The sequence below is a fragment of the Megalops cyprinoides genome, chromosome 4 (assembly GCF_013368585.1).
Source record: "Megalops cyprinoides isolate fMegCyp1 chromosome 4, fMegCyp1.pri, whole genome shotgun sequence".
In the NCBI taxonomy this organism is placed as follows: domain Eukaryota; kingdom Metazoa; phylum Chordata; class Actinopteri; order Elopiformes; family Megalopidae; genus Megalops; species Megalops cyprinoides.
The window spans coordinates 32,342,448-32,357,473 of NC_050586.1; the positions used below are offsets into that span (position 1 = coordinate 32,342,448).

At 48.7% G+C, this 15,026-nt stretch overlaps 1 protein-coding gene across 2 annotated transcripts in view; it reads right to left on the minus strand.

Annotated features, from left to right (window-relative positions):
* The window catches only part of fam172a (family with sequence similarity 172 member A), a 154,215-nt gene that overhangs the window by 34,357 nt on the left and 104,832 nt on the right, over positions 1-15,026 (minus strand). For both annotated transcript variants that reach the window (XM_036527677.1, XM_036527679.1), the window contains exon 10: positions 10,708-10,792. In XM_036527677.1, coding sequence (XP_036383570.1) covers positions 10,708-10,792 — 85 coding nt within the window. The remainder of the gene's footprint in view (positions 1-10,707; positions 10,793-15,026) is intronic.

The following is a 15,026-nucleotide window of genomic DNA, read 5'->3' on the forward strand; positions in this document are numbered from 1 at the left end:
GCCAACCTCACTTAGGCACTCGCCAAGAGCTTTAAACAAAGTCTTTCATTAACCTTTCTTTCCTTCTTTTTTTTTTCTCTCGGTCTAATTTTTTCATTTGCCTTTTTTTTGGCGAACGTTATCAAGCAGAAGTGGAGCTGTGCGGGCCTCGGCAGCTGGGCCTGCCTAAATGATGTTCAGAAGCACAGCTAAAGCCAAACAGGGGAGGATTAAAATGGCGCCACGGATTTGGAATTTAGTTTTGTGATTATTTCTCGCGCACCAACCCACCCACCCCCAGCGCCTTCGCCCCCCCCCAAAAAGACCAAGAAGGAGACGAATGGACTCCGTCTCAGTGGGGGGTGCGGGAATTGGACCACACGGAGATCAGGTGACTGTGGGGAAGGTTGGGATGGGAGTCAGCCGATTCGGGCCTTTCAGACTGGGCTGTTGCCCTCACTGTCTATCCCTGATCCCCTCCCGGCCCAAGTCTGAAATAGATCTCTCCTCCTAGCCTCACCGATGCCCCCGCGTCCTAAAGCCATAACAAGAATGCACAGGGCCATGTGTGGAGGGATCCCTGTATAAGTTCAGGAAGAGCACCGCCCTTGTGTACAGGGGACGTACAAGCACGTCCCGAAGGTTAGATTTGATGAGAGAGACCTCTGAGTGAGGGGACATGTTATTTTTTTTTAAAAGTGCATCACACAAACATGTGTGTCATGCACTGAATGACTGAATGACACATGTCCTGGTCTGGTGTTCACATGGCCACGTTACATATCCAGTCATGTACCTTCTCCTTGCAGGTCACTCTGGATAAGAGCATCTTTGTGACTAATTGTGGAAATAAACGTGTCTCTCAGAAGCGCATTTCCTACATCTATCGTGGTAGAGAAAGTGAGATGACAGGAGTCAGAGCGAGCTGCTAATGAAAATACGAGCGCTCATGCAGCGCACAATAGAACAGCCTTGACACAGCCCGCACTTAAACGCAGGTATTTCATGAGACCGTCGCAGACGCGAACCCGCAGGATGGCGTCTGTGCGGCGCCCAACGGGAGGCAATTATAGATAACCTGCGGAATTCAGATGAGGCTGCGCTTTTTAAATGTCACCGTCGCGAGGCTGTGACATGTTTTCCTCGACCTCGCGTGCGGACGCCGCTCCCGCGCACGCCGCTCCCGCGCACGCGCCCGAGCTCGCGACAGCCCGTCCCCGCCATCGAGCCGGGACAGGAGGACGCCTGGGATGGCTCTCAGCTCGAGAGATTCCGGGCTGTAGGGGAGCGGAGAGGGCCCGGGATTAAGAGTTATAGCACCATGGCCTGCTCAGCCTGGCCTGGGCCCGGCTCATTACACACCCCCGACACAACGGGCATGAGCTGTTTCAAATCACTGGATGATTATGCCTTGGCGGGGCACAAGCAAACCCTGCTTATTACTCTTTCTCCAGCAGACTGGCGGGAAAAAAACATCATCCTTTAATGGTGACGCTCCCCTAACGCTCCAGAGCCGGTGGCGTGCACTGTTCGCGTCGCCTGTTAATAAAGTTTTTTTTTTTTTCAAATCCGCCATAAAAGGGCGAGGGAAACGTGCCAAGGATCTCTCGCAGAGAAATCCTCACCCGACTGTGTTTACATAATTATATAAATCATTTTCCCTTTTCCAGCAAAAAGGAAAACAAATAAATATTTTAATTTGAGGTTGATTACAGCTCAAGGATCTTCAAGGTTGTGTTTTTTCTTTTTTTTTTTTTTTCCAAATCATCTCTTGCAATTATGTACATCCCTAATATGTTCTCAAAGCTTGCTTGTTTATTTTTTTATTTGTCTAACAATCACATTAAATGTGCATCTAATTACGGCATAACCTAATTGTGAAAAAGGAAAAGAAAGGGAGGAAAAGATTACTGCAACTGTGCGCATTTTGAAACATGCGCTTTGACAAAACTGAAAACTGTACACTGCTTATCAACAAAACATCGGGACACAGTTAATACTGACAGATCGTTCTCTAATTAATCAATTAGCGTTTTTTTTTTTTACTCCTCTTTTATTATGATTACTGCTGCTGCTTTGATTGTAATTATCATTACCCCTGCAGTCGGCGTGGTCCACAACAGCGGCAGCTACATAGCCCAGCCTTATCAAGGCTGTCAAAGCAGAAGGCTCCATTAGTCTCTGAATGCAAGAAATTGGCTGCATAGCACAGCCCTTACGACACAAACGAGACAACAGTCTGAGGGAAACGGCGGGAAGAGGAGGCAGCTCTCAGACAGGGGGGACAAAGCCCAGGCCGCACAACAATGGCTTTCTGTTGACAGAGCCGCTGTTCTGCGTCGCAGGAAACCCTAAGTGAGCCGTTTATTTGTTCCGATGGGCTGATAAACCTATCGAGGGCCGGTAATAAAGCGCCTGCTTGCCCTGTAGGCCGGCCCGGCCGGTGGGCTCCCTGACAGTGGCCGGGTGAAGCCGAGGCAGATATCCCGGTGACGCCGCCCGCCCGCAAGCCCCGCGTCTATGGAGGTGCGCTCATAATCCCATCCAAAGGGTCGCCGCTCGCATTCGGCTGTCTCTGCTCATCAGCGGCCGCCGGGCTCAGAGGAAAGCCGGCGAGAGGGCGGGGAGAAGGTGAGCGAGCAATCCGATTACCCGCTGCAGACCGACCCAGACCCAGGATGCTCGCGAGGGGCGGGGTCGCCGGGGAGGTTCCCATGCAGACCCCTCTCTGACCCCCCGTCTCACGTCCAGGTCACTGGCCACCCCCACTCCCACTCGCCGCTTCGCCTTTGAATTATGGCCGTCATCTTCAAATAACAGCCGTCACGTTTCTACACCTCCTGCAGTCTACTGCGTTTCCTCTCAGCCGGCCAGGTTAAAGGTGTCGACCGAATTCTCTCCTGACCCGCGGCCTACCCTGAGGTTGGCTGGCTGACCGTGGTGTAACCTTGCCCCTCACAGAGGGCATGGAGGGATGATAGCGTTAAGGTTGCAGTGTTAATAGGCTCGTGTTCAAAGGCGGAGGTTCAGCGGCGGGTCCTTCCGCGCACTTGACGGCTGTGCTCATCTCTTGTTTGAGTGTACAGCTCAGAGGGGGTTCTGGGTAGTAGGAGGGTGTGGGGGGGAAAGGTCACAAATATTGAGGATTTTTATTGTGGATTTTTATACTGGAACCCAATAAATGTTACTAACAATGTTTAGCAGCAGAGCTGTAGTCTTGACATGGACTGACATGCTGTTCGCATGTTATGGCATGTGTCTGTATACAAATAAATATATGTACACATATACAGCTGAAGACTGAAGATGAAGGTAGCTTGAGAACAAGCCTGGAAACCTAACAACAATAAATACATCACAAATTTAACTGTGTAAGTGTTACACTGAACTTGAATTTATACATCCGTGTCAATGTTTGGGAGAGAACATGCCATGTTTCAGGGATTATGGTGGTAAAAAACACACTTTGCAAAGTTGTTTACCTGGCAGATGAAACCTCATTCAACTCACTCCACGCGGGTCTGTTTTGCACATGTAAAGCCGTGGGCTGCCATTACCCTGAGAAACTAATTAGCAAGACTCGCCCCGGTCCTTCTGTAGGAGCTCAATCTGTTCATTATGCCGGAGTGGTGGAGTCATCTATAAGATTCAGCCCTGCTGTGATCCTATGGAGGGGCCTATGGAGAGGTGCAAATGACCCCAATCCATTGCAAACAAGACCATCTTCCAAGGCTAAGGAAATACACCTCTGAACATGTGAAGGGATGGGGAGGTGTCCAATAAGAAACGCCAAGTAAGAAATTTAATTTCTTGGAAATTTAATTTCTTGGAACTACCTATCAACACCTGCCCGCGAATCTTCCCCTCTGTCAGCAGCTCCAAAACACTGACAGAGCAACAGGAACAGGTGAATTCATAATACAGTCAGAGATGCGAGGAGGCCAAAAGTTTACATCCACAAAAGCAACTGACTCTTTCTACTTCCTCTCTCAGACCCGAGCAGTAGGAAGCAGACCCTTTTAGAACTGGACCGAGGCAGAGTTTGCACCGCGGCTGTGAACAGGACACGGGCATACCAGGAGTAATCTGGCCTGATCCACGCTCACGCTGCCTCCTGCAGAGCCCTGAGCACACTCGGGTAAGGATCAGTAGTGCCCAAGGTGGTCTCTGTGTTTCAGAGACCTTCCACTCATCTTCACACCATGTCCCACCACACCAACACACAGACAGGCTTGGGTCTTAAAAAAAAAAAAAAAAAACTTTGAAGGTTTTACCTGACCTTCTGCGTTGCCTGGCAACCGGTTTCCATTTAAAATTTCTAATAAAAAAAAAAAAAAATCTCTGAGAGCAAGATTACGGCGAGGGTGTTATGAGGAAAAAAGGCTCAGAGATAAGATGAGATCAACAGGAGCACAAAAGGTAGCATAAAGGAATGGCAAAGCTTTTCTCCCTCCAACAGCTGGGGCTACATTTTCACATTACCTTGTGCAAAATGAGTTAGGGACAAAAATAAATCTGCACGCTCATTACAACCGCCCGGGGATGGTCTGATATATCTGCCTACGCCGGCCACTACGGCACCCGGGCTGTGCCAATCTGAATGGACTATCGCTGAAAGACTCCGGTGGACACAGCACGCCGCGTATTGATTTTAGGATAAAAAGAGAACAAATACCCCATTCATGATGACCAGTTTACTCTCTTCGCCTCCCGCTTTATTTAAATAATGGAGCTGTGTGCGGGAAGGCTGCTCAGAGGCTCCTTTCACAGGGCCCGGTAATTGGGTCCTGGTCAGTGTGTGTGTCTGTGTGTGTGTGCGCGTGGCGGCGGACTGCAGTCAATAACGCTGTGCACCTTGATCCTGCACCTGATCCAGTCCTGCCGTTTCTCAACATGAGACGCTCTGGAAACCTATCCCTGAAAGGGATCCGGGGCCCCAGGGTGGCAGACTGCTCAGGGAGCCAGATATGTCACCAGCGGGTTGCAGGTTCAAATCTTACATGTAAAACACTGCTCCCCCTCCTGACCTTAGTGTCCTCACTAAGGAACGTATTCTGTCAGCATTTGTCATTAACTCTGACTTACTTAACACCAGCAACTTTTTTTCTGACAAAAACACAATTTACTCAATTAATTTATTAAATTCATTCTGGTGATAGCGGAACTCGTCAAACTGTGTTAATGAAAAAAAGGACCACTTACATTCGATTGTGAGTCACGGTTAAGGACAACCATCAATTGAACCCGGCCCTCAGTACCCTCTATTGCATCAATAATGTATAAAACGATAGCTATGTGAGCGGCGCTCGATAAGAGCAGCCGCTTGGCAGGTACACCGCGACGCGGTGCGGTGATGGAAGCGAAGGGCCGCCGCGGTTCCCACACACCTCTGGTCACTCACTGGAAGAGGCACGCTCGGCCTCCTTGCCTCAGAACCCCAGGCGCTTGTCAGAGAGGGGGCTTGTGGGGCGGTGAAACGGGCTGACATCCCTCAGTCAAGCTGCTCCTCTGAACGGGCGCTGCAGCCACTGCTAGCCGAGTGAAGGGAAGCCCACGGCACGTTAGCCTAGTGCCTGATTAATTTTTTTTTAGCTGTTCATGTTTCTGCTAGGAAAGCTTTGGCACAGAATGAGAGGAATTCCTGTGTCATGTATGACAGAGAGATCTAAAAAAAAAAAAAAATCTGCCTTTTTTTTTTTCCTCCTTATCACTAATTTTTTGACTGACTCTGTACTTTTTCTCAGTGACTCGAATTTGACCCCATCAGAAATATGAAAAAAAAGGGAGAGAGAAAAGGGGGGTAAAAAAAGACGACCCAAAACTCCTTATGCTGCACAATATTCCTGCACGGTTCTTTTAAACTCTGGCTCATTACATAAAGCCATAAGCCAAGTGGGTCAGCGCCTGCCAGTCATCTTCTGTAGCAGACGGATCAAAGATGTTTAGGCCCCATCTCGTTTTTAAAGAGGAATAGAAAATGAAGGCCGTGTCTTCTGATCCTCCAGAAGAGAGAGAGAGCGGGAGAGAGAAAGAGACAGAAAAATTATAGGCAGCTGCACGAAACTATATAAAACTTTCATTCTACTGTGGGGAACCTGGAGAAAAGTCAACTCTGCATTGCTGGCCAGATTAAACCAACAAATGAACAAAAATAATAGTAAAAAAAGCACAAAGAGACTGTATCAATATGTAAACTGAAGAAATGTACACAAGTAATGCACCACTAGGCTCTGCACAATGCGGTATGACGGAATGATGGCTAATGACCGCTAAAGCTAACGGCGCAGGTGAGGAGAACAGTAGAGCTTGCTGCATTAGGCTGTTCAATGCTGGAACGCTCCATTATAGCAATGTGTTGTAAACAAGTTTGTTTTATCAAGCCTCACCCAAAGCTAACCGTTTCAGCCTTTAAGGACTAGAATGGGGTAGCTGACTGCAGGGAGACCAGGGAAGGGTGGGGGTCCGCTGGGCGAGGTGAGCCCGGGTTCAGTGGCGGAGTGTCTGGGGTGACCCGCCAACGCCCCCGCCGGGCCAGGCCCCCGGGGCATGTTTAGAAACATCTGACAGAAAACTGGGACGCCCATCCTCTCCCCCTCCTTTGATCTCCGGCAGATCCACCAAAACAATAATAACAATAATAACGTATATATAAAAAAAAAAAAAGCCGGGGGGTTGTTCGAGGGCACGCTTCCTCCAGAACGCCGACTCAGCGCTTCTCTCTGTCAGGGGCGCGGGAGCTTTAGGTGTGGACACACAGCGGCGTCTCGCGTTCACCAGCGCGTGAACATGTGAGGGTCGATACCGCGGTTTGACCGCTCAGGAGAGTGTGGTACGGTTCTCACTGCAGCCGCTCTCCCTCTGGTTTCTCATGTTTATACGGGCTCGCACCACCGGAAAGCTGGGTGAGAGTATGGGTGGCAAGAACCATTTGTATTTTTGATTTGTGATCTCTTGTAAGAGGACACCCCTAAATTATTTCTCAATGCACGTGCTTGGTGTCATAATCGAATGAATCTCGCCTCCCTTTTTTTGCCAGAAAGGTTTCATTTAAAACAAAAACAACATGTTCAGGCTAAAATGAAGAAAGTTGAGAGGAAAAAAAAAGACTAAAAAAATCCAGCTCTACTTCAAAGGAGGTTTATTTCCGAACAAAGACTGAAAAAAGAATGTTCTGCTCAATGTGAATGCAATTAGGGTTAATTACCAGACAGCTTTCACATCCTTGTAATGGAGTGGGACATGTAATTAAAGTTTAGGTACACATTAACTTACTTTTGTTAACGCTTAATCTCAGTTTATGTTCGGAATGTTCTGCTTTTGTAATTAATAATCGGGTCCAGCAATGAGTAATCACCAAAATGGAGGGCCAGTGCGGGCTCTCCCCTCCATATGCTGGTGTGCTGTGAAAAACCACGTTCATGGAAGCTTCTGGAATTCACAGTGTTTTGCTGAACAGTGTTTCCGTTTCGGTTTATTTCTCTGGTCACCTATGCCAGGACACAGGGCCGCTTTGAGAAAGACGGCCGTTCTGCATCAAAATATTCCTGCTTTGAAATGGAATGTTGGGCTGTGAACGCTCCTGCGTAACCGTGACCTTTCGAAATCCCGCAGAGAGAAGTTTGCGAATTTCCAGTCCACCCAGCCACCCACACATGCACACACACACACACACACACACACACACACACAGACACACACAGACACACACATACACACACATACACGCCAGCAGGTACTGCATCCTTTCCAATGCATGGACAAACCACTCTAAGCCGCCCCCGAGTTCCACTAAACGTATGCTTTGGACAGCATTCCTATACGGGGAAATGTGGTCCCCGACACAGTGACCCCCCTCGTTAAGAGCTGGGCCCAGGCGGTCCCAACTTGTTCATCAGACAGCAGCGCTTCGGCGGGATCCGCATTGTCACTGTCTTTAGCTGGATTTCAAAAGGGGGCTTTTCTAGTTCACAATTCTCTCAGCTATCTCTCAGCTTCCCAACGACTGCGGGTCACAACCGGCGCGGGCTCAACCCTGTACAGCGAGCAGAGGCTTTGAGGAGATTTGTTCCAGTTTATCAGCATATTTAGACTGTGTTCAGTGTGCTGGTAACTGATAAAATTCTGCCAGTCTTTCAGCCTGCTGCCAGCACCGTTGCAGTGACCTTCTCCCAAGACTTCTTTTGAAAGTGGGGAGGGGAGGGGAAAAAAGAGGTATCCCGGCGCGCGGGGAGCGAGTCCAAGTTTTATCACGTTCAAAACAATAAACAGAGACGTCAGCAGTGCCCCCGGCGCTCTGCCATGCTGGTACCAGTGTTGCTTCACAGACGATTAAGAGTAACACAGTGCCTTGTCTCCACCTTGCTGCATCCTCGTCCCCGCTCCAACCAGCATGACGAACCCCATCACAATGTGCACCACACAGAGAGAGAGAGAGAGAGAGAGAGAGAGAGAAGAAGGGGAGGAGTGGAGGAGTGAGACAGAAAAGGAGAAAGAGAGAGAGTGAGAGGGAAAGGGGAGAGCGAGAGAGAGGGGGGGGGAGAGGGAGAGAATGAGAAAACGAGAAGAGAATGAAAGAGAAAGAGAGAGAGGGAGAGAGGGAAAGAGAGACATTGAAAAAGAAGGGGATTGAGAGAGTAAGAGAGAGGAAAAGTAAGAGAGAGAAAGAGGGACAGAGAGTGAGAGAGAGAGAGAGAGAGAGAGAGAGGGATAGCATATGGACACCCACAATACACTACTCACCATCACCAGCTCCCTTTCTCCCTCATCCCCTCTCACTCTTTCAATCTCTCCCTCTCAGCCCCCCATACCCCCCCCCCCGAATCCCCCCACCCCTTCCCCGCCTCCACATGGCTCTCTCATCCCCCCCAACAATCATGCCAACCAGAAACAATACGATGGTTTCTTTTGTCTTTCCCTCATTTTTCTTTTTTAAACCCTCAGTCTGTTCCTTGGCTGTTTCCCAGCAGGACCAGTCAGTGCTGCCACATGAAGGGTAAATGCCATCTTTGGACATCTGTTTGACGTCTGTGAAGCCGCATCAACTGCGCTGGTATTATTGCCCGAGGTCTGGATTAGTTCTTGTACTGGCACTGCTGTATGAAGATTGCTGCAAAGCATAATGCTGGAAATAAACCGCATGTAAACAGCCCGTGCTTTTGCTGAGCACCTCTGTCGCTCATCGGTGAAGGTGAATTAGAGATTAAAGAGCGGGGACGCGGCTACTGCTGCTAATGCTAAATGAGCGCTCGACTCCAATCAGCTCGGAAAGCCGCAGAGGACATCTTCAAGGAGATCGGTTTTAAAAAGGGCGCCTCGAGTAGCAACTCCACAGAAGTGTCGAGTGTGCACCCGAGTGCCGAGTCATACTGCTTCGTCGTCTCTTTTTTTTTTTTTTTTTTGCAGAGTCCACCATAACCCTCGCGGTCACGTCGCTCAGTGATGACTCACCGTGCCGAACTCTACGCTAAAAACGCTAAAACGCTAAAATGCTAAAAAAAAAAAAAAATCAACCTTTAAAAACTCACAAAGTAGGACAGGGGAGTCAACAAACAGGAGTATCCACGAAGCAGCTCAATTTATCGCACCATTTCTCTCATTAAAATTGATAAATGTTCATTAAACGCTACGCACAATCAGAGAAGCACATCTCCACGTCGCGGCGGATAACCATCTCGTACGATGGCAGCCCAATTCCGGCAAAGCCCACTGAACATGAGCTCTTTTCATTAGCGCGGGAAGATAGAGTCAGTCAGCGGGGATGGCGCACAGCCTGACACTGGGAAAGCTAGCAGCTACCAGGCCCAGCATACCGCTAACTTTCCCGGCGCAAAACCTCTATAACAGGCCTGAACGTGAGACAGGTCAAAATATTTATCATACAAATGGCAGATCATCTACCCTATAAAGGCCTGCATATCTATTATATATAGGCCTTAATGACCATCCTATAAAAGCCTGAATGTCTATTATATAAAGGCCAGAATACGTATTCTATAAAGGCCTGAATAGTTATTATGTAAAAGCTTGATAATATGTATTTAAAGTCCTAAATAAGAATTCTATAATGGCCTGGATTTCTGTTCTAGAAATGACTTAATATCTATATTCTATAGCTGCTTGGATATCAATTATATGAAGGCAAAGGGCTAACTACCCATTCTATAATGGATTAACTATCTATGCTATAAAGGCTTTAATATAAGTTCTGTAATAACCTGAATATCTGTCCAATAAAGCAATTATAATTCTAAAGTAAATCCATTTTCATAAAGGCGATTCGAGCAGCCCGATGCTTATCTCAGCCTTAAGACAGAAAGTTGCACTGTACTCGCCTAGTGTATCTGATGAGCTTGCAGGAAATGCACATGTGCCGGGGCAGAGCATTGCCTGAATATGTGACACTGTGTAACTGCACTGAGAAAAGCCGCTCAGCGTGATGTCATTTTCAATGTCATCTGTCAAGGAAACAGGCACAACACACACGACTGGATCCATCCAGTTGGCCATGAGCACAGCCATGACACCGCCATCATCAAACAGAGTGGGATTACAAGGATGATCCACCATTAGAACAAGCACACAGACAGACATTATACAGACATTATGCTGATATACATATAAATTATACATTACACACACATGAACAACCAAGAGGGTGGGAGAGGAATAGCATGAGTGCGTGGGTCATGTGACCCGGCAGAGAACGAGGGAGAGAGATTTGCACAGTACCTGCCGAGAAGCGTGGGCAGTCTGGTAACATGGTCTCCACCGGAGTATCCAAGGGCTCGGCGCTCGACACCCAGTTACAGCAGTGCTGTGGGAGACAGGAACGAGCAATTAAAGCCCCGCGACACGGTGCACAGACAGCCTTGATTTGTACACAGTCTACAGCAGCGCCCCCCCTGAGCTGCCCCCACTCCTGCTACACTCACAGCGCCACGGGGGGCTGTCTGCACAGCCTGCTGACCCCTGCTGACCTAGCCCCCCCCCACCCTCCCAGCACCCCCCCCTCCCCACTGAGGGAATGGGGACTGACTCCAAGCCTCTCCTGTTATTAACTCCAAAGGCCCCTCTCTCTACCACGCCACCACACGGACATGGCAACATGAACACCTTTCCCTGTGACGATTCGAAACGTTCAACAGTATGATGAACTGGAGTCTGGAGTCTGAGACGCTGTGAATGTGCTGATTATGAATGAGTCTGTGACGAGTGCTCTGTAATATGGCAGCCCATGCTGCAGCGTTCCAGTGGAGATGAAAAAGAGTCGGCGTTGCACACAGAGGCTCAGCGGGGGAAGTCCTCCAACATTCACCGCAGCTGAAATAAAAGTGAATCGGAGGAGGCCGGAGGTTACAGCCGGCCTCCCAGCACAAAGCAGCTCTGCCCTCGCTCAGCTCGCCTGAATAGAGGCGGCCCGTCCGCCTTTACCGCGACGAGCAGGCGCTCCCACGATGCACTGCGGTTCACCCGTGGCGGCCGCCCTCTGTATCCCCCCTCCCCCCGCAGCCCTTCTCCTGGGGCTCCCGTCACCCTGGGCCCGACCCCCCGGCAGAGATGTGACATCACCCCCAGTCCCATCACACCTCAGCCTGCCTGTCACTGCCCCTCTCTGCCACCAAGGGGTCAACGCACCCCCCGCCCAGGCACTGGTGTCATCTGGACACTCCTGGGAGTGTGTGTGTGTGTGTGCGTGTGTGTGTGCGAGAGTGTGCGCATGCGCACATGTATGACTGCTTGTGTGTCTGTGCTCAAATCAGTGTATGTAATTGTTTGTGTGCATGCGCATGTTAATGTATGTGAGTGTTCTTTGTGTGTGTGTGTGTGTGTGTGTGTGTGTGGGTGTGAGAGACAGAATTTGTGTGTTTTTCTGTGTGCGTATGTATGTATGCGAGTGTTTGTGTGTGTGTGCATGCATATACATGAGTGTTCTTATGTGTGTCTTCTTTCTCTGTCTGAAGGATGACACCCACTGTACCCTGGTGGGGATACCCTGATCTTTTATTTTTTTTTAAATGTTTCCTGTGGTTGAATATTGAATGGCTGCATATTGAATTATCTTAATATCCCCAGGGTTCATTAAAAATCCAAAAAAAAAAAACAACAAAAAGGTAATGTGCTCACCACACACTTCTGACCTATCATTTTCTAAAAGTCCGTACTCAGTCAATTCCATGCAGGTGGCTACAACTCAGCTTTATTTGTGAATTCCTCTTTCTTATTTGCATGTACCACAAAACTGGGGAGAACCGCCTGGTAGCCGTCCACAGTTAATAAAAGCCTCCCTTACACCAAAGCAGGAAAACATAAACAAAGAAACTAATTCATCCAGCGGCACTTTCTCTCGTAAAAATTCAACTGAAGCGTCACATTTGATTTGCATCGGATGCAAATGTTTAAAATCTTTAACACATTAATTCTACAGAGCATTAAAATAAAGGAAAAAAAAAAACTTTTCCGTGTTACTGGAGTTCTCACTCATTCTTTTACGTGTCCTGTCAATCGAGTTAGCAGACACAGCAGACTGTCTGCTCAAGTAAACAAGCGTGCGTTGTGTATTTTTAGACTTCTCGTGCCCTAGTTGTGCTCCGTGGAGCCCGTCCTAAGGGTGGAGGGATCCTTGACTGGTACATCAAGTGTCTTATTGTATTTTCTTAATTCATTCTGTCTAGAAGAAGATGTCAGCTGTGCTGCAGCGCGGGGAGGACTTTCAAAGGCTCCAGTCCCCACCAATAAAGACTGGGGGATGGCTTTTGAATAGATTTGTCAAGGCAACCCTACTGTTCTGGGACCAGGGAGAGCAGCAGTAAAATAAAGGCAGAGATGCTTGTATGGGATTAGAAAATGAAGTGCACAAAGAATGACACATCTTTTTTTTTTTCTTTCTCTCCTCCCTTCAAGAAACCATAGATCAATGACACGAGTGAACCGAGAGAAACAACAGAAAAACAAACAGGTCACCCTGCAGAAGAATCTCGAGCAGAGTTTTATGACATGAGAGAGGGGAAAAAACACACACCCACACACAGACACACACTCACAAATACACACACACACACACACACACACACACACACACACACACACACGCACGCATTAACCCCTCCATGACTGGGCACTTTTTTTTGCTGATAGGATCATGAAACTTTACTGAAAGCCTTCTTTGTGTATTACAATCAGATGTGTCCTCTGAGTATTGAGAATTGGTTTGTTTCTTGAGCTTGGGCAGGTAACTTTATATGTGTGTACTGGAAGCTATCTGTGTACTCTGAGAATGAGAGTGTGTGCGTGCGTGTGTGTGTGTGTCTGTGTGTGTGGAGCATAGGCATATAAGTAGCCTTATATATTTCAATATTTTTGTACAAAAACACAGAGAAAAATCTCCACACCCATTAGAGTGAATGACAAGACACCCTCTGAAAACAGTGGAAAATGCTCATTAGGGCTGAGTTATCTCCAACTCAAATGTTAGCCTTTATCTAAGTGTATGTGTTGAATCTCCTTCGCTGTAGCAGGCATTATTTAAGTGTCCCTCAGCACACGTCTTCTGCGTGTGACATTCCGAGTCCACAGAACAAAGTAAAAGCCCCGCAGACTCCGTGGGCGGGGGTCAAACGAACCCGAACGATGGCGGCCATCGGATTCCCACTGCCCCCTCGTCCGGCAAACCAGAGAAGCCGAGGCCGTGGAGCACCGAGAGATTTCGCCCTCGTAAGACGCGCGGCTGAGTACTCCGTCCTCCCCAGACAACATCGCACAGGACGAAGAAGATCCCTCTCACTAACCCCCCGTGTCTCTCCGTCTGCCTCACATCAAAGCACCGGTGACACGAGGTTCACACACACAGCACGCTACAAGAGACTACCAGAGCACAGACAGCAGAGAGGTGAAAAAGCCCTATCTCACATTAAAAAAAACACGCAGTTTAAGCACGGTGCACAGGAGAGGTAGGCTTTTCCACTCCTGCAATTATCACTATTAATCAGAACCATATGGCAGAGGAGGCCCAGAATCCTGTTGGGGAAAGGGGCGAAGCTGGGGCTTAGCGGGACGTTAACAGCTATCATAATCGCCCCATATCAGGATATAAACGGCGGACAGGTGTTGGCCGACCCAGCTAGAGCTCTCCTACCTGCACGACACTCTTAAGCGCTCTCCATCATCCCCGCAAACAGGGCCGCTCGCGGGCCCTCCTTCCACCGCGCGCCAGTCCTGCCCGCCAACAGGGGGCGATTGATGTCGAGAGCGTGAGTGATCTGCGCATCGCGGGAGCTCATCTGTGAGAGCCATTTAGCCTTGTTAAAACCGAATGTGACGTTTCGCCTCAGAAAGCCGTGAATGAAAACGCACCATTCAAAATGACAAAAATGGACGTGTAAAACTGTATAAACACAACTTAAATTAAGAAGAAAAAAATGTAGCAGATTCCCACCTTAATGCAAATTTACTGTTCATACCAAGGGCAATGATGGGCAATAATGATGACTCCCCGATACTGTTGTTAAAGATTCAAAATTCTGACTAGTCGACTGAAAGCAACCAGTGACAGCGCTGGGATTGGCAGACGTTAATAACATGCTGGCTTTTCACTGGCCTTTGGCCTGTCCGCACATGTGGCCCCAGCACACGCATAGACAGTGACCATCCTCTCCAGGCCAAACAAGGCCTGTCCTAAAACCTCACCCTCTGATCCTGCCATTAGGGCTGTTGAGTGCTGATGGGAGATATTGATCTTCTCTTGTCCGGGGTTCTGGCCCTGCCCCATGTCCATCTCCTCTGCCCACCCCTATCCCCCAACGCCTCAACACTGTCCCACCTCAGATGCCCTGTCAGCCTGCCCTCCGAACGCCCCGTCCCACCAAATCTCTATGTATTAGCATTACTTATTCATCCGCGCACCTTGTCATGCAATACACTCCTCTGACAAAAGACACCTTTGCTTGTAACAGGCTACCAGCTGCACTGGATCTCCGCAGCTCATCTTCATCAGATGCGGTTTAATGAGAAGATGGGAATAGAGGCCACGGAGTCCCTCTCCTCTTCTCTCC